This window comes from Pongo pygmaeus, chromosome 15 (genome assembly GCF_028885625.2).
Source record: "Pongo pygmaeus isolate AG05252 chromosome 15, NHGRI_mPonPyg2-v2.0_pri, whole genome shotgun sequence".
Classification (NCBI taxonomy): Eukaryota; Metazoa; Chordata; class Mammalia; order Primates; family Hominidae; genus Pongo; species Pongo pygmaeus.
The window spans coordinates 57269670-57289427 of record NC_072388.2 but is presented as its reverse complement, the minus strand read 5'-3'; the positions used below and the strand labels follow the sequence as shown (position 1 = coordinate 57289427).

Genomic DNA, 19758 nt, shown 5'->3' with positions numbered 1-19758 from the left:
ATTTTTGTATTTTTAGTAGAGACGGGGTTTCACCATGTTGGTCAGGCTGGTGTCAAACTCCTGACCTCATGATCTGCCCGCCCCAGCCTCCCAAAGTGCTGGAATTACAGGCGTGAGCCACCGCGCCCAGCTGGGGCCTGTGCATCTTAGTTTTTAAATGGTCCACAGCCAGATTTGGAACCACTCCTTTTGTATTTAATGATCTCATTGATGAGAGGTTTACAGGCAGCGGGAAACCATCTTTATTCTCTAAATTCTTGAGCTACCTCTTCATCCTGACATCCTATTCTGCTCCTCTTTTGTTACTGAGTTCCCAAAGCTTCTCAGGCCAGGGCCAGTGGTGGAAAGATTGGTGATGGACAGAGGAAAGAGAAAGAAGGAGAATAAGGTTTAAAAATGATAATGTGATTCACTTTCCCTTACCATTTTACTGCTGCTTCTATTCCAGCTGCCAGGAATGGTGAAATTCCTTATGCCAGACTATCCCTCCTGCCAGTAACAATTATAAGCTCTGGACAAAATATAAAAACCAGTTGTTTGAAGGCACTGGAGAATAACCAAAAGCAAGCAGAAACTGAGAATATTTATACTTTGAAAGGAGGAACACAGTTGGTGAGATCCACATTTATCCAGGGCACTTCCCATTGCCCGTGTGCATGGAGGACACACTCATGCAGCAGTGACAGTGTTGCTGGGCTTGGAGGTCAGAACAAGTATCCAGAGCTCCCAGAAAGGCTGAAAATTGAGCAGGAAAATCGCATAAAGAAGAGAGCTACAGATGGGGGGATCCACAATATCTGCATACAGACTCTTTCAAATTCTTAGCTAATAGGTGAACTGCACATGTGCTGGGTGAAAATCCAAGGAACCCAGTGGAAAGCAACACCTGGAAGCCTGAAAGAGATGTCAACAGTTGCCTGATACTGGAAGGACAGAGTTTAAGATTCATGTCCTTCCAATCTAGAGGGGCTTGGTAAACAACTTGAATATTCCACTGAAACCTTAGGACTATAGCTTAAGAATAAGGACCACATCCAAAGGCTAAGAACTGTGCTTATTTATGCTGACCTACTAAGATTCAGATTGATCCTTATAAACTCCTGTCTAAATTACCTAAGACTTACTCAAACCTGAAGAGATATTGGGGCCAATCCATTCTATTGTTGTTGTTGTTGCTGTTAAGAACAAGGACTACTTCTACTTGTACCAGTCCTTGCAATGCTCAGATTTCTGATTAATAAACCTAATAGGAAAGACTATAGATTTGTTTAAAAACTCAGAGCAATCAATAGAATTATGATTCTTAGATTCCCAGTGTTTCCTACCCAAATACTATCTTGTCTTCCATTCCCTCCATGAGTCAATGTTTTATGGCAGTGCGTAAATATGCAGCTTTATTTTAGTAACCAGTAGTTAAAGAGATTCAGTGCTTGCTTGTTTCATATGCAAAAATCACCAGACTTGAGGACCTATGAAATCACCTTCATATTTTTCTCAATGTCTAAGTAAATGATCTTAAGGATCTAAGTATTCCATGAAGATCCACCCTTATACAACAATTTATTGCTGTGTTCTCCTGCTATAAGACTTCAATTATTTCTTAATGAAATTGGCAGAAAAGGGACATAACATGTCAACTGAAAAGTTACAACTCTACCTGAAAATTTCTAACTACATCATTTCAAAAGATCTACAAAATTTGAAATGACATGATTTTGGTTATGATCGGTCTGTAGGCAGATACTCTCTGTTATCCTCCAGAATAAAAACTATTTCATTTTATCTAAGCTCCCAAAATCAAAGGCAATTAAGATTTTCAGGGCCTGGCGCCGTGGCTTGCCACTGTAATCTCAGCACTTTGGGAGGCCAAGGAGGGTCACTTGAGGCCAGGAATTTGAGGCCAGCCTGGCCAACATGGTGAAACCCTGTCTCTACTAAAAATACAAAAAATTAGCTGGGCATCATGGCACGCACCTGTAGTCCCAGCTCCTCAGGAGGCTGAGGTGGGAGAATTGCTTGAACTCGAGAGTTGGAGGTTTTAGTGAGCCAAGATCACACCACTGCACTCCAGCCCGGGCAACAGAGCAAACCCTGTCTCAAAAAAAAAAAAAAAAAAAAAAAAGATTGCTCAGGATTGCCCTTACAAGAGCTTCCTAAGACATGATTACAGGCCCCTTCACATGGGATGAAAAGGCAGAAAAAGTCTTCCCCTCTCTGAAGGTCTCCCCCAGCAACTCTATACTTCGTATATCCCTAACTGTGCCAAACAGAGGAAAGACAAAGCTGCCTAATAGGAGCATTAATTTGGCTGAGAGAAGCTTCACACCAGTAGTGTATTGGCTCTCTGAACAAATCTCTCGGTCTGGTGGCTACAATGTACTCTCCCTGCCTACACAGGCCGGGGGCAGCAGCTCAGTGGTCAGAGCTCCTGCAGCAGGCTGACTAGCGCTTACTGCTGCACCAGCTTTTTGCATTCCACATGCTGTGCAGTCCCTGTTACTTCTAGGCAGCACTCAGCGTTTCTCTGTCAGCTGCCTCACTGATGATGAAATCCTTCTACTGTCCACCTCACAATTGCACATCCTTAAGATTTTAATCCCACCATTGACTCCCTCTTCTATATAAGGAGGAATCCATGACTGTTTGTGGTACCTGGGGGATTAAGAATGCCCAGCTCCTACTAAACACATGCCTACCCTATTACCCAGAAATGCATCCAAGACAAATCAGTCCATCTGTCTACTAAAATAAATGCACAACAATATTCATAGCAGCTTTATTCATAACAGAAAGTGGTAACACCCCAAATGTTCATCAACAGTAGAATGAATGAATGAATTGTGGTATAGTCACACAATGGAATGCCACACAGCCATAAAAAACAACGAACTGGCTGAGTGTGGTGGCTCACGCCTGTAATCCCAGCATTTTGGGAGGCCAAGGCGGGCGGATCACCTGAGGTCAGGAGTTTGAGACCAGCCTGACCAACATGGAGAAACCCTGTCTCTACTAAAAATACAAAATAAGCCGGGTGTGGTGGCACATGCCTGTAATCCCAGCTACTCAGGAGGCTGAGGCAGGGGAATCGCCTGAACCCAGGAGGCGGAGGTTGCGGTGAGCTGAGATCGAGCCATTGCACTCCAGCCTGGATAACAAGAGCCAAACTCCATCTCAAAAACAAACAAACAAACAAAAACTACAAAAATATATATGAATATCACGGATATTATACTTATAAAAGAAACTAGAAAAAAGAGTACATACTCTGTAATTCTACCTATACGAAATTCAAAAATAAACAAAAGTAACTGATGGTGATAGAAGTCAGAATGGTGGTTACTTCTGGGGGAAGAGGGGGTGTGTATTGACTAGGAAAGGGGCACAAGGGAACCTTCTGGGTTGCTAGGAAGTGTTCTAGTTCTACTTGGGAGATATTACACAGGTATGTATAGACAAAAGTAGAAATTCATTGAGCTCTCCACTTGATTAGTAATTTACTATATAAATTATATTTTCAGTAGAAAGTAAAAACTAAACACACAAGAATGCCTAGATCAAATCTTAGTCAATTCTGACTTAATACTGTTTGTAGATGACTTACCTTAAAATAACAAAGACATTTTCTGTACAGAATACTCTGTCGCCACCTAACATGCAGCTATCAAAGCTGCTCCATGGGCTAATGTTCAGTCTGCCCAAGTGGATGAATGAACGCCTCTGACTTGGTCTTGCACTTTGGCAAAGAAGAAATTGTAAACACTAAACAGATAGTAGATATGCATTTGGAATTGCTCATAACTGTGGGATGCTAAGAAACAAAGTGGATATTTTTACTTTTTAAGTTACTCTGATTGAAAATGGTAAAGATACTAAAACTACCAAAAATGGTAAAGACACTGAAAATTCATTATAAGCTATTCAATATGAAAAATATGTCAGTTAAGTTACAAACTCACAAACTACTACACTGAAAACCAATGACAATGCCTTTGCTAACTCAATGCTAAACAAGTAGCTTTTATTACCCCAACTACAAAGAGTTCCATCAAATTGACATCTATCCCCACTTGGAAGGAAAATTGGCTCAATTTAGACAAGCTATAATTGGCTCATAACAATCAATCCAGCCTTCTGAGAAACAATATTGGCAATTACAGAGACATTTTCTTCATAAGGCTGGGTGCTGGCAGTCTCTGACAGCGGCCTGGGAGTGCCATGATCCATCAAATGGATGCTAACTTGACCCATGATTTTTTGCATCATGAAAGAATCAAATTAAGCTCCATGGTAAATAAATAATGAAAAAAATCAAAATTTCATCAGAAAGTGGGAGAATAATGTCTCATCTACAACTAACATAACCCAGTTATAACCAAAAAGGGAAAACAAAATACAGAAACTCCTCAAAGCCCTTTCAGAATTTACAAATGGGTTTTATACAACTATCCAGGTCATTAAGCTATAAATATATATTAGTAGTAGTCTGTTATCAGGATGGATAGAACCTGTTCCTTGATGAAAAGCTACAGATGGGCCAGGTGTGGTGGCTCACGCCTGTAATCTCAGCACTTTGGGAGGCTGAGGCAGGTAGATCACTTGAGGTCAGGAGTTCGAGACCAGCCTGACCAACATGGTGAAACCCTGTCTCTACTGAAAATACAAAAATTAGCCGGGCGTGGTGGTGGGCGCCTGTAATCCCAGTTACTTGGGAGGCTGAGGCAGGAGAATTGCTTGAGACTGGGAGGTGGAGGTTGAAGTGAGCTGAGATTGTGCCACTGCACTCCAGCCTGGGCGACAGAGCAAGACTCTGTCTCAAAAAAAAAAAAAAAGAAAAAAAAATACAGATGTTTCAGAAAGAAAACATTGCTAGACTTTGTGTTCCCAATACAGGGAATTCCTGCTTCTATTCAGTGACTGTGGAACTCATTTCACCATAACAGTCCTATAGGATTCTGCAGAATTTCTCTCCTAACACAAAAACTACTCTCCATTCAGGAAAGGTAAAAAAAGAACAAATGGAGCAGCTTGGGGGGAGGAGCCAAGATGGCCGAATAGGAACAGCTCCGGTCTACAGCTCCCAGCGCGAGCGACGCAGAAGACGGGTGATTTCTGCATTTCCATCTGAGGTACCGTGTTCATCTCACTAGGGAGTGCCAGACAGTGGGCGCAGGTCAGTGGGTGAGTGCACCGTGCGCCAGCCGAAGCAGGGGCGAGGCATTGCCTCACTCGGGAAGCGCAAGGGGTCAGGGAGTTCCCCTTCCAGGGGTGACAGACGGCACCTGGAAAATCGGGCCACTCCCACCCGAATACTGTGCTTTTCCGACGGGCTTAGGAAACGGTGCCCCAGGAGAGTATAGCCTGCACCTGGCTCAGAGGGTCCTACGCCCACGGAGCCTCGCTGATTGCTAGCACAGCAGTCTGAGATCAAACAGCAAGTCGGCAGCGAGGCTGGGGGAGGGGCGCCCGCCATTGCCCGGGCTCGCTTAGGTAAACAAAGCAGCCTGGAAGCTTGAACTGGGTGGAGCCCACCACAGCTCAAGGAGGCCTGCCTGCCTCTGTAGGCTCCACCTCTGGGGGCAGGACACAGACAAACAAAAAGACAGCAGTAACCTCTGCAGACTTAAATGTCCCTGTCTGACAGCTGTGAGGAGAGCAGTGGTTCTCCCAGCATGCAGCTGGAGATCTGAGAACGGGCTGACTGCCTCCTCAAGTGGGTCCCTGACCCCTGACCCCCGAGCAGCCTAACTGGGAGGCACCCCCCAGCAGGGGCAGACTGACACCTCACACGGCCGGCCAGGTACTCCAACAGACCTGCAGCTGAGGGTTCTGTCTGTTAGAAGGAAAACTAACAGAAAGGACATCCACACCAAAAACCCATCTGTACATCACCATCATCAAAGACCAAAAGTAGATAAAACCACAAAGATGGGGAAAAAACAGAGCAGAAAAACTGGAAACTCTAAAAACCAGAGTACCTCTCCTCCTCCAAAGGAACGCAGTTCCTCACCAGCAACGGAACAAAGCTGGACGGAGAATGACTTTGACGAGCTGAGAGAAGAAGGCTTCAGACGATCAAATTACTCCGAGCTACGGGAGGATATTCAAACCAAAGGCAAAGAAGTTGAAAACTTTGAAAAAAATTTAGAAGAATGTATAACTAGAATAACCAATACAGAGAAGTGCTTAAAGGAGCTGATGGAGCTGAAAACCAAGGCTCGAGAACTACGTGAAGAATGCAGAAGCCTCAGGAGCCGATGCGATCAAATGGAAGAAAGGGTATCAGCCCTGGAAGATGAAATGAATGAAATGAAGCAAGAAGGGAAGTTTAGAGAAAAAAGAATAAAAAGAAACGAGCAAAGCCTCCAAGAAATGTGGGACTATGTGAAAAGACCAAATCTACGTCTGATTGGTGTACCTGAAAGTGATGGGGAGAATGGAAACAAGTTGGAAAACACTCAGCAGGATATTATACAGGAGAACTTCCCCAATCTAGCAAGGCAGGCCAACATTCAGATTCAGGAAATACAGAGAACGCCACAAAGATACTCCTCGAGAAGAGCAACTCCAAGACACATAATTGTCAGATTCACCAAAGTTGAAATGAAGGAAAAAATGTTAAGGGCAGCCAGAGAGAAAGGTCGGGTTACCATCAAAGGGAAGCCCATCAGACTAACAGCGGATCTCTCGGCAGAAACCCTACAAGCCAGAAGAGAGTGGGGGCCAATATTCAACATTCTTAAAGAAAAGAATTTTCAACCCAGAATTTCATATCCTGCCAAACTAAGCTTCATAAATGAAGGAGAAATAAAATACTTTACAGACAAGCAAATGCTGAGAGATTTTGTCACCACCAGGCCTGCCCTAAAAGAGCTCCTGAAGGAAGCGCTAAACATGGAAAGGCATAACCGGTACCAACCACTGCAAAATCATACCGAAATGTAAAGAACATCGAGACTAGGAAGAGACTGCATCAACTAACGAGCAAAATATCCAGCTAACATCATAATGACAGGATCAAATTCACACATAACAATATTAACTTTAAATGTAAATGGACTAAATGCTCCAATTAAAAGACACAGACTGGCAAACTGGATAAAGACTCAAGACCCATCAGTGTGCTGTATTCAGGAAACCCATCTCACATGCAGAGACACACATAGGCTCAAAATAAAAGGATGGAGGAAGATCTACCAAGCAAATGGAAAACAAAAAAAGGCAGGGGTTGCAATCCTAGTCTCTGATAAAACAGACTTTAAACCAACAAAGATCAAAAGAGACAAAGAAGGCCATTACATAATGGTAAAGGGATTAATTCAACAAGAAGAGCTAACTATCCTAAATATATATGCACCCAATACAGGAGCACCCAGATTCATAAAGCAAGTCCTGAGTGACCTACAAAGAGACTTAGACTCCCACACATTAATAATGGGAGACTTTAACACCCCACTATCAACATTAGACAGATCAACGAGACAGAAAGTCAACAAGGATACCCAGGAATTGAACTCAGCTCTGCACCAAGTGGACCTAATAGACATCTACAGAACTCTCCAACCCAAATCAACAGAATATACATTTTTTTCAGCACCACACCACACCTATTCCAAAATTGACCATATACTTGGAAGTAAAGCTCTCCTCAATAAATGTAAAAGAACAGAAATTGTAACAAACTGTCTCTCAGATCACAGTGCAATCAAGCTAGAACTCAGGATTAAGAATCTCACTCAAAACCGCTCAACTACGTGGAAACTGAACAACCTGCTCCTGAATGACTACTGGGTACATAACGAAATGAAGGCAGAAATAAAGATGTTCTTTGAAACCAACGAGAACCAAGACACAACATACCAGAATCTCTGGGATGCATTCAAAGCAGTGTGTAGAGGGAAATTTATAGCACTAAATGCCCACAAGAGAAAGCAGGAAAGATCCAAAATTGACACCCTAACATCACAATTAAAAGAACTAGAAAAGCAAGAGCAAACACATTCAAAAGCTAGCAGAAGGCAAGAAATAACTAAAATCAGAGCAGAACTGAAGGAAATAGAGACACAAAAAACCCTTCAAAAAATAAATGAATCCAGGAGCTGGTTTTTTGAAAGGATCAACAAAATTGATAGACCGCTAGCAAGATTAATAAAGAAAAAAAGAGAGAAGAATCAAATAGATGCAATAAAAAATGATAAAGGGGATATCACCACCGATCCCACAGAAATACAAACTACCATCAGAGAATATTACAAACACCTCTATGCAAATAAACTAGAAAATCTAGAAGAAATGGATACATTCCTCAACACATACACCCTCCCAAGACTAAACCAGGAAGAAGTTGAATCTCTGAATAGACCAATAACAGGAGCTGAAATTGTGGCAATAATCAATAGCTTACCAACCAAAAAAAGTCCAGGTCCAGATGGATTCACAGCCGAATTCTACCAGAGGTACAAGGAGGAGCTGGTACCATTCCTTCTGAAACTATTCCAATCAATAGAAAAAGAGGGAATCCTCCCTAACTCATTTTATGAGGCCAGCATCATCCTGATACCAAAGCCTGGCAGAGACACAACCAAAAAAGAGAATTTTAGACCAATATCCTTGATGAACATTGATGCAAAAATCCTCAATAAAATACTGGCAAACAGAATCCAGCAGCACATCAAAAAGCTTATCCACCATGATCAAGTGGGCTTCATCCCTGGGATGCAAGGCTGGTTCAATATACGCAAATCAATAAATGTAATCCAGCATATAAACAGAACGAAAGACAAAAACCACGTGATTATCTCAATAGATGCAGAAAAGGCCTTTGACAAAATTCAACAACCCTTCATGCTAAAAACTCTCAATAAATCAGGAATTGATGGGACATATCTCAAAATAATAAGAGCTATTTATGACAAACCCACAGCCAATATCATACTGAATGGGCAAAAACTGGAAGCATTCCCTTTGAAAACTGGCACAAGACAGGGATGCCCTCTCTCACCACTCCTATTCAACATAGTGTTGGAAGTTCTGGCCAGGGCAATTAGGCAGGAGAAGGAAATAAAGGGTATTCAATTAGGAAAAGAGGAAGTCAAATTGTCCCTGTTTGCAGATGACATGATAGTATATCTAGAAAACCCCATTGTCTCAGCCCAAAATCTCCTTAAGCTGATAAGCAACTTCAGCAAAGTCTCAGGATACAAAATCAATGTGCAAAAATCACAAGCATTCTTATACATCAATAACAGACAAACAGAGAGCCAAATCATGAGTGAACTCCCATTCACAATTGCTTCAAAGAGAATAAAATACCTAGGAATCCAACTTACAAGGGATGTGAAAGACCTCTTCAAGGAGAACTACAAACCACTGCTCAAGGAAATAAAAGAGGATACAAACAAATGGAAGAACATTCCATGCTCATGGGTAGGAAGAATCAATATCATGAAAATGGCCATCCTTCCCAAGGTAATTTACAGATTCAATGCCATCCCCATCAAGCTACCAATGACTTTCTTCACAGAATTGGAAAAAACTACTGTAAAGTTCATATGGAACCAAAAAAGAGCCCGCATCGCCAAGTCAATCCTAAGCCAAAAGAACAAAGCTGGAGGCATCACACTACCTGACTTCAAACTATACTACAAGGCTACAGTAACCAAAACAGCATGGTACTGGTACCAAAACAGAGATATAGATCAATGGAACAGAACAGAGCCGTCAGAAATAATGCCACATATCTACAAGTATCTGATCTTTGACAAACCTGACAAAAACAAGAAATGGGGAAAGGATTCCCTATTTAATAAATGGTGCTGGGAAAACTGGCTAGCCATATGTAGAAAGCTGAAACTGGATCCCTTCCTTACACCTTATACAAAAATCAATTCAAGATGGATTAAAGACTTAAATGTTAGACCTAAAACCATAAAAACCCTAGAAGAAAACCTAGGTATTACCATTCAGGACATAGGCATGGGCAAGGACTTCATGTCTAAAACACCAAAAGCAATGGCAACAAAAGCCAAAATTGACAAATGGGATCTAATTAAACTCAAGAGCTTCTGCACAGCAAAAGAAACTACCATCAGAGTGAACAGGCAACCTACAAAATGGGAGAAAATTTTCGCAACCTACTCATCTGACAAAGGGCTAATATCCAGAATCTACAATGAACTCCAACAAATTTACAAGAAAAAAACAAACAACCCCATCAAAAAGTGGGCGAAGGACATGAACAGACACTTCTCAAAAGAAGACATTTATGCAGCCAAAAAACACATGAAAAAATGCTCACCATCACTGGCCATCAGAGAAATGCAAATCAAAACCACAATGAGATACCATCTCACACCAGTTAGAATGGCAATCATTAAAAAGTCAAGAAACAACAGGTGCTGGAGAGGATGTGGAGAAATAGGAACACTTTTACACTGTTGGTGGGACTGTAAACTAGTTCAACCCTTGTGGAAGTCAGTGTGGCGATTCCTCAGGGATCTAGAACTAGAAATTCCATTCGACCCAGCCATCCCATTACTGGGTATATACCCAAAGGACTATAAATCATGCTGCTATAAAGACACATGCACACGTATGTTTATTGTGGCATTATTCACAATAGCAAAGACTTGGAACCAACCCAAATGTCCAACAATGATAGACTGGATTAAGAAAATGTGGCACATATACACCATGGAATACTATGCAGCCATAAAAAATGATGAGTTCACGTCCTTTGTAGGGACATGGATGAAATTGGAAATCATCATTCTCAGTAAACTATCGCAAGAACAAAAAACCAAACACCGCATATTCTCACTCATAGGTGGGAATTGAACAATAAGAACACATGGACACAGGAAGGGGAACATCACACTTTGGGGACTGTTGTGGGGTGGGGGGAGGGGGGAGGGATAGCATTGGGAGATATACCTAATGCTAGATGACGAGTTGGTGGGTGCAGCGCACCAGCATGGCACATGTATACATATGTAACTTACCTGCACATTGCGCACATGTACCATAAAACCTAAAGTATAATAATAATAATAATAATAATAAAAGAAAAAGAAAAAAAAAAAATAAATAAAAATAAAAATTAAAAAAAAAAAAAAAAAAAAAAAAAAAGAACAAATGGAGGCACTGAAACAAAAGCTGTCCCAATCAGGGGCTGGCACACTACAGCCCATGGGCCAAATCTGGCCTGAAGTCTTTTCATATGGTCCATGAGCTAAAAAATTTTTCTTACATATTTTAAAAGTTTATAGAAAAAACAAAGAGGGATATGGACTATGTGACAGAGACCACATGAGGCCTTCAAAGCCAAGAATATTTACTATCTGGCCTTTTACTGAGAAAATGTGCTGACTCCAGGTCTAAAGTATCAAAAATCCCTAATCTGCCTTAGCCTAATGTTTTGCCACCAGTGTTAATGGCCACAAGACTACCTCCTCAGAGCTCATACAGATTTTCTCTCTAGGACATCATTTATAGCATGCCGTATGTGGTTAGGAATAACTCTACCGAGAACTATTTTTTGTCACATGCAGACTTAGCTAAATACTGTCAGAAGCTCATTAGTATACGGTTTTGTGCCCAGTAGGTACAAGCCGCCTTTCCAAAGGAGACATCACTCAAACCTTTATATGAATTCTAGTTCAGTGACCAGTTCCACTAGAAGAGAAATCAATGTTTGCTAAGTTGAAAAAGTGGCCACAAATTCTTCCCATTCCATATGCATGCTCCCTAGTATGCGACTTTACAAATCTGCCCACCAAGAAATAGAGTCTAATTATCTACTCTTTGAGTCTGGGCTTGAACATATGACTTAGTTTGGGCAACAAGGCATTAGCAATATGACACAAGCAGAGGCTTGAACGCTGCTTGCATACTGAAGCTCGCCCTCTCTTACTGCTTATAGGCACTCTCAGATCAACATCACATAAATGCACTTGGGCTAGCCTCTTGGATAATGAGAGACACATGACCCGGTTACCTCCATTTCCCTGCCAACAGCCAGCAACCACCAGATATGTGAGGCCATCAACTATCAATTGAGTATAAATTCATGTGTGAGGGTCAGACAACATCATGTGGAGCAAAGCAGTTGTTCTAGTTGAGCCCAGCTCAAATTGCTCATCCCCCAAATCATGAGTAAATAAATGATTGTTTTAAGCTACTTAGTTTGGGGTGGTTTGTCCTACAGAAAATGCTAATTGAGACAGACACAAAAATGCATTAGAACGTTATTGGAAGGAGCCACTTCAGGTCCTCTTGACAACAGCTACAATTGACCCACAGTTACATGTGTCATAATGAAAATGAACTTTCAACTAAAACCAATGGACTTCTACTCCCATGAGTGACCGCAAGTTGAGGCTAACCAACAAGCCTCCAGAAGCTGGTTTCAAGGCACAAACAGCTTACCTGCGATCTTCAGGTCAAGCAGACAACTTTGTAAGTGCAAATTCCACCCAAGACAATGAAAAAAAAAAAAACAGATCTTTTTGTTATGCCCAATCAAATGAACTGACTCCCATGTAAAATTGCTGTGTAACTAAAAGCTATTGCTTTCCTTTTCTATGACTCTACTTTTCTTCATTTTTTCCCCTCCCTTTTTTGAAGCAAAATACATTTCCACTACCTTGTTTTTAAGAATGAGAGACCATAGCTTCATCTGCTAACCTGCCTCTTGCTGGACCTGTTATCCATTTCTAGCTCCAGGCAACACTCAAATCATAGGAATACCTCTGCTTAATGCTAGCAAACAAATCCACCAAGTTTAAGATCTAAACATCTTCTATATACTTTAGAGCTTACCACAAATATCTCTAGACTCAGCTACTCAGGCTGTTGTTGTAATTACATAGAACTACACACAGTCAATATTTTATCTGGAGAGAAAAGTCAACCCAATCACATTTTAAATTATCTTGAGTGTCCATGGTACTTTTATAACCCGTCCGACTATTGGGGAATGTGACCAAAGGAAATAAAAATACTTACCAAGCTTGACAAGCAATCCTGTACAACTATCCTGATGATAGAAATACCTCTTATATTACAATTTACATATTTACTTATAATGTAGCACCTTGTAAAAAATAGAAAAATGTCCACGTTCAGGAAAAGTAGGATACAAGATGCCAACTCAAATAGTTTATCACCATAATTCTGGGAAAAAGACATACACTTTCAACTCTTTACATATATATTAATTATGGGGCCAGTGGGCCTGTTCTTTATCTGTGACCTCTATGTATACTGAGAACTACTCCTGGGGCGTATGTATTCCTGGTACATAGACTCCTTACCAGCTCCTTTGAAGATTTTAAGTCCTGTTCAGTCTCATCATCTGGGTCTCTTCAGAAGTCTCATAGGAGTGACCTCCCAGGAGATGGTAGGAGTGTACTGAACTGCTTGAGGGTTTTAACTTTGGTTACGGGTCCCTGAATTCCAGAGATGTATCAATAACTTATTCCTCACTATGGCTGAAATTATAAATGTCACCATTCATACTATAAAGACCCAGAAAAAGAGCTATGATTTGCTTGCTGTCTTGGTAGAGGACCATCAAATAGCTTTACAATATTTACAGGCCTCGTAAGGGGGCATCTGTACTCTGGCTAATATTTCCCATTGTTTCTAGGTAAACACTTCAGGACAAGAAGAAAAAATTATTTTAAAAAGAATACAGACACAGGCTGATGATTCTCAAAGGTTTGACAGTCTGACACTTGAAATCTACCCCTCATTCTCCTACCTAGGTCAAATAAAAACACTGCCTTCATGAAATTCCCTAAACTGTAATGATCAGATTTCTCATTAGAAAATTTGCTTTTCTCTAGTGCATTTCTAATAGAGTCTTCAAAAACTACTGTGCAACTGATGTTTCATGATCAAATGATGATTCCATATTAGGGGGAGACAGAATTTCTTGTGGTTAATCTCTGTCCTCCAGGAGAGGCATATGACCAAAAGCAGGAATGACAAATCCTGAGGTGACTGCCCAGCCTCCCCCTGAGGATCCACGCCACACTGTACCCCCATGTCCTTCATACTTCATGTTTGTTAAACAGATGCATATATGGATGTATAATAGAAAAGAATGCTTCAGTGAGTTTTCTCTTAGTAACATCACAGAAATATTAAGGACCGTACTCTCCATTATTGTTCAAGTTACTCATATATAAGGAAATACCACAGCATCAGGACATCTTTTAAAGGATGAGTATATTTCAATTATATAATAATAATTCTTTTTTTTTTTCTGAGACAGAGTCTCACTCTGTCGCCCAGGCTGGAGTGCAGTGGCACAATCTCAGCTCACTGCAACCTCCGCCTCCTGGGTTCAAGCAATTCTCCTGTCTCAGCCTCCGAAGTAGCTGGGACTACAGGCACACGCCGCCACACCTGGCTAATTTTTGTATTTTTGGTAGAGACGGGGTTTCACCATGTCGGCCAGGCTGGTCTCGAACTCCTGACTTCAGGTGACCCACCTGCCTCGGCCTCCCAAAGTGCTGGGATTACAGGCATGAACCACTGCGCCCAGCCGTTATAGAATTATTTTTTCATTGGGGGTGGTAATATATTATGAACTTAAAAATGCTACTTTACTTATTTTTAAAATGTTTTGAGTTAATAGAAAAACAATAAAAGATCTAAATATATATGTTTAGCATTTTAAAGAGTTATTAAGGAACTGGAAATCTGTAAGTAATAAGAAACATTTTGAAATAATCTTCTAAGAATAAAAATATTTATTCAAGATTCTATTAAAGTATACAAAGAATGAATTTAGGATTTAAAAGAAAGGAGCATTTTATTTATTATTATTATTTTTTTTGAGACAGAGTCTTACTCTGTGGCCCAGGCTGGAGTTAAGTGGTGCAGTCTCAGCTCGTTGCCACCTCTGCCTCCTGGGTTGAAGCGATTCTCCTGCCTCAGCCTCCCAAGTAGCTGGGATTACAGGTAAGCGCCACCATGCCTGGCTAATTTTTGTATTTTTAGTAGAGACAGGGTTTCACCATGTTGGCCAGACTGGTCTCGAACTCCTGACCTTGGGTGATCTGCCTGCCTCAGCCTCCCAAAGTGCTGGGATTACGGGTGTGAGCCACCCGCACCCAGCAGAAAGGAACATTTTGAACACGTTACCCAGTGTTAAGGCATGTTAGCTCAGCAATTTTTTTTTTTTTTTTTTTTGAGACACGGTCTCATTCTGTCACCCAGGCACAACCACGGCTCACTGCAGTCTTGACATCCTGGGCTCAAGCAATCCTCTCACCTCACCCTCCTGAGTAGCTAGGGCTACAGGTGTGTGCAACCATGCCCAGCTAATTTTTTGTATTTTTGGTAGAGATGGGTTTTGCCATGTTGCCCAGGCTGGTCTCAAACTCCTGAGCTCAAGTGATCCGCCCTCGGCTTCCCAAAGTCTTGGGATTACAGGCATGAGCCACAGTGCCCAGTCACAGCCCAGCAATAGTAACAGCCTTGATCTTGATAGTCTACCTCTTAATAGCATGTCTCATAAATAGTTTATTCCGGAAGTTGGAAATTGTAAAATTTAATATAAAATAAAAATTTTAAAGCTTATAAAATCAAAAGTTCCATTTAGTTTGTTTTTACATACATAGTCTTATTCCAAAAGGATTTGAAGTGGTTGGCAGAGGAATGTGTACAGGAGTAACCGTGAACAGAAATAATCCTATAAAACAAAATACTGATGAATGCTGGGTGCAGTGGCTCACGCCTGTAATCCCAGCACTTTGGGAGGCTGAGGCAGGCAGATCACCTGAGGTCGGGAGTTGAAGACTAGCCTGACCAACATGGAGAAACCACATCTCTACTAAAAATACAAAATTTGCCAGGCGTGGTGGCACACGCCTGTAATCCCAGCTACTCAGGAGGCTGAGGCAGGAGAATCGCTTGAAACCAGGAGGCAGAGGTTGCGGTGAGCTGAGATTGCGCCATTGCACTTCAGCCTGGGCAACAAGAGCAAAATTCCATCTCAAAAAAAAAAAGAAACCGTCGAATGGACACTAATTTTTTTTAAAAAGAAAAGCTCACGTGCACAGTAGAATAAATCCAAGATTACACTTCTACCCTAAAGTTAGAAAAGGCAGGCTTTCTATGGTTAGGGGGAAAAATCTACCAACACCTTTAAATAAAAAATGCTTTAACTAAACCAAGATTTTGCTAAAATCCTTCCAAGGCAGAAAAAACTATGAAAACCAGAAACCAAGGTTGGGGGGTGGGGTGTCATGTTTAAAATGAAGCAGCACTAAGCAACATTTCTCCAGCTTTCACCTTGCCCAGAGTCTTGTAGATGAATATCAAAAACAAATTAAAATCCACAGAGCAACATTTTTCTTCCACTTGTTTAAAGGAAACTGTTATAAGCAGAACTGTCCAAAGGGCCATATCAAAGAAAATGGGTTCTAAAGTGAAACCTAAAACATTCCAGTAACCAAATACCTGAGAGAAGCTGTGAGGAAGTGCATGTGGAAGGCTGACACATTTCTGAGTTTCCATAGATTTTTGCAGCTTCTATGTTCAGTGAGAAAAAAATCCCCAGGCAATGGCCCCTATTAGAAGTTTAAGGAATTCTAAATTGCTCTTCAGTAATTCTCAGCCTTGAGTGCCCATTAAAATTACCTGAAAAGGTCTTTTTTTTTTTTTTAATACCAATGCCTGGACCCCATCCAAGATCAATTAAATTGAAATCCCTTGGTACAAGGCCCAGGCATTAGTATTTTTTAAAGCTCCCAGAGGTTCTAATGTGCTGCCAGTGCTGAGATCCACTTAGCAACCTACAAAAATGCTGAAAAAGTCAAGGATGACTATAATTACTGTGTGTTTGAAATTCAGTTGCGACAGAAAATGATTTTTCTGGGAGGTAAATTTTTTTCACTAGTGCTACGCTGCCTTTCTTTTCATGTGCTTATACCCTCTACTATACAGTACGGAAATCCCTCAAGATAATAAGACCACCACCATTTATTGAGCACTTACATGGTATCAAGCACTGTGCTGGGCACTACCCACCCCCATCTCCACACACAATCACTAATGCCCATTATTCTGCAAAACTAAGTATTAAACCCATTAATCTGAAACAGCTGATAAGAAGGGGTTTCGTTGGCCCCTATCACAAAGCAAGAAGTTACAGAAATTGGGATTAGAACCTACATGTATCTGATTACGAAGCAATGCTTTTTATTTCCCTTTAATTTTATGTATTTATGTTGCAAAAGGTAATAGAGTTACATGTTTCACAGGTTTATAAAGGTTTATATGGTATACATAAGGCATATAAAAATTAATCTCACTGATAATTTTTTTCTATCACAACTGAAGTTCAAATACATAGTAACCACGATTATCCTTGATTCCTATCACTTAGCCTCTCCTATCACCCAGCCAACAATTCTCCTCCCTGGAGACAAACTTAGCAGTTTCTTGTTTATATAATATATTTACAAGCAAATACATGTAAGAATATGTGACATACCATACATTTGAATTCCTCCCCATCCCATTTTAAATAATTTCAACAATTGCATAGTTCATACACTATTTTGCACATGGCTTTTTTCAGTTTAACAGTGCATCTCAGAGATTATTCCATATCAATAAACTTTTTAAATTCTTTTTTTGTAATACATAGTATTCCATTGTACTGATGTACCATCACTTTAAAACCAGTCTATTATTGATAGACATTTGATTTTTTCTATTTGCTGTTATAAAAATGTTAGAATGAGTAACCTTGAGCTACATAATTTTATAAATACATACAGATAATTACACCTATAGATTAAATGCCTAGATGTCAAAAGCCATGCCCTTTCACTACTCTATGCTATCTCAGGATTCTAAGAAACAACTCACAATCAGACTTATGATGACTTATACTTATTTTATTTAAAAACTTTAAATACCCAAATTATGCTTTTCATTTTATTTAAAAAACTGGAATTTTTTTTCAGAATATGCTCAAAAACCAAACAGTCTGAGAGAGGGTTTTAAGCCAAGGTAAAATGACTTTAAAACCAGTGGCATAAACACTGTGCTGGCTGTCTCTTCTCGTTCAGAAGGTATCTGCCCCCGAAGACTCCATGTCCTCCTGCATCGTGCTGAGACTCAGAGACTGAGAGCAATCCTCGAGGTTCACTGAGGGCAGCGTCACTGACATCTTGGCAGGGGGCATCTGTGAAGCGGAGAGTGGCACTGCTTTCCCACCTGCACAAAGGAGAAGCTCATTCAGCTCAACATGCGTATCCTGAGTATTTACGTGCTTTATACTTTGCAAAATAATATGAGGTTGGGGGGGGCGCGGATTCCAAATAAGGATTGCACACGAGGGACTCTCTTGTCCCAAGGTGCTTAGAACTTGTCAGAGAGGTAAAATGCACCTTCCTCCTTTCTACCCTCACTCCTAATCAGTCAGAGACAACATTAGTATACAAGTTAAAAGTTGTGATACAGATGATAAATGCTAAGTAAGATCAAATGGGGTTAAGGGCCTAGTCTTTGAAATCCAGACTTAACTTCTTGCTGGCTGTGTGACTGTCAGCAAGTTATTTTACCACTCAAAAGTTCAGTTTCCCATATGTTAAATGGGATAATAGTACCTACTTTGCACAGTATAGTGAGGATAATATAGTGTCAGTGAAGAGCTCAACAACAGAGCTTAGCACTCAGTAAGTGGTCAAAAACTAAGCGCTCCCATTACCACTAAAAGATAGCCATTATTACTACTGTTACCATTAAGTAAATAGCTAGGAGAGCAATAAAACACTATAATAGCCAGAAATTAAAGGTTTGTGATTAGAGCAAGAACTTTTTTTTTTTTAAGAGGTAAGATATGAGCCATGCAAAAGGCATTTGAAGTCAAAGGTTGCCAAGGCACTTTGCTCTTCCTCCTATTCCTAAAAAATAGACTCTTAAACTCAAGAGCATGTCATTAATAATGATTTACTGAGTGCCTAAGGGTGCTATGCTATTAGTCAACAGAAGTGATATAAGGTTAGCAATGTCAGAGGAAAAACATACTGCAGTGGTCATCCAAGTATTACTGATACTTGACTTTGGAAAGCATTTTTCTCTGTAAAATAGACTTTTCTCTCTACTGTAAAGTAGACATTATCTCTACATTTAATGAAATATGAAAAAAAAATTCCCACTTCATGGATTGAGAGCAATATTATAATGTCTAATATGAAAGCTAGCTGGTGGCAGAGGGCAGGCAGTTTGGGATAAATAATTCATTAATATGTAAAAAATTCAAAGTTGACTACATAAGTGTATGTATCTGCCTATACCCGAATTCACCCCTGTAAGTTTAAAGCACGATGCCTAAGAATATAAAGACTGTCAACTTGGTATTATTTAAAACAAACAAAAATCCTCATTTAAAATTTCATGGATTTACCATAGACATAAGAACAATAAATACATTAAAAATAAATGACCTTAAACAATCTTAAAGACATATTTCAGACAAGAGTCACAGTAATTTTTCTAAAATCCCTTTATGTTTTTCAAGTAGTTTCTACAGTAATAACATAGAATTTTTCATTAAATTTTTATAGGGGCCACAGTACAATTAAGACAGTTCTGGAGATTTTACTGATGACTCAATCACAGCTGTCCAAGATCAGAATACTTGTAAAAGGAAAATTCCTTTCATATAAGGAAATTTAACAAAGACTGTTTTAAATACTGTATCACTCCTTTTTGTTACTATTTCATTTTTTATAA

The 19758-nt window shown here is 40.2% G+C and overlaps 1 protein-coding gene across 8 annotated transcripts in view; it reads right to left on the bottom strand.

The window, feature by feature from the left end:
- Positions 1-17894: 17894 nt before the first annotated feature.
- The window catches only part of KIAA0586 (KIAA0586 ortholog), a 126030-nt gene continuing 124166 nt past the window's right edge, over positions 17895-19758 (bottom strand). For all 8 annotated transcript variants that reach the window (XM_063651653.1, XM_063651654.1, XM_054448112.2 and 5 more), the window contains one exon: positions 17895-18237. In XM_063651653.1, the coding sequence (XP_063507723.1) occupies positions 18086-18237 (152 nt within the window). In that variant the 3' untranslated portion in view covers positions 17895-18085. The remainder of the gene's footprint in view (positions 18238-19758) is intronic.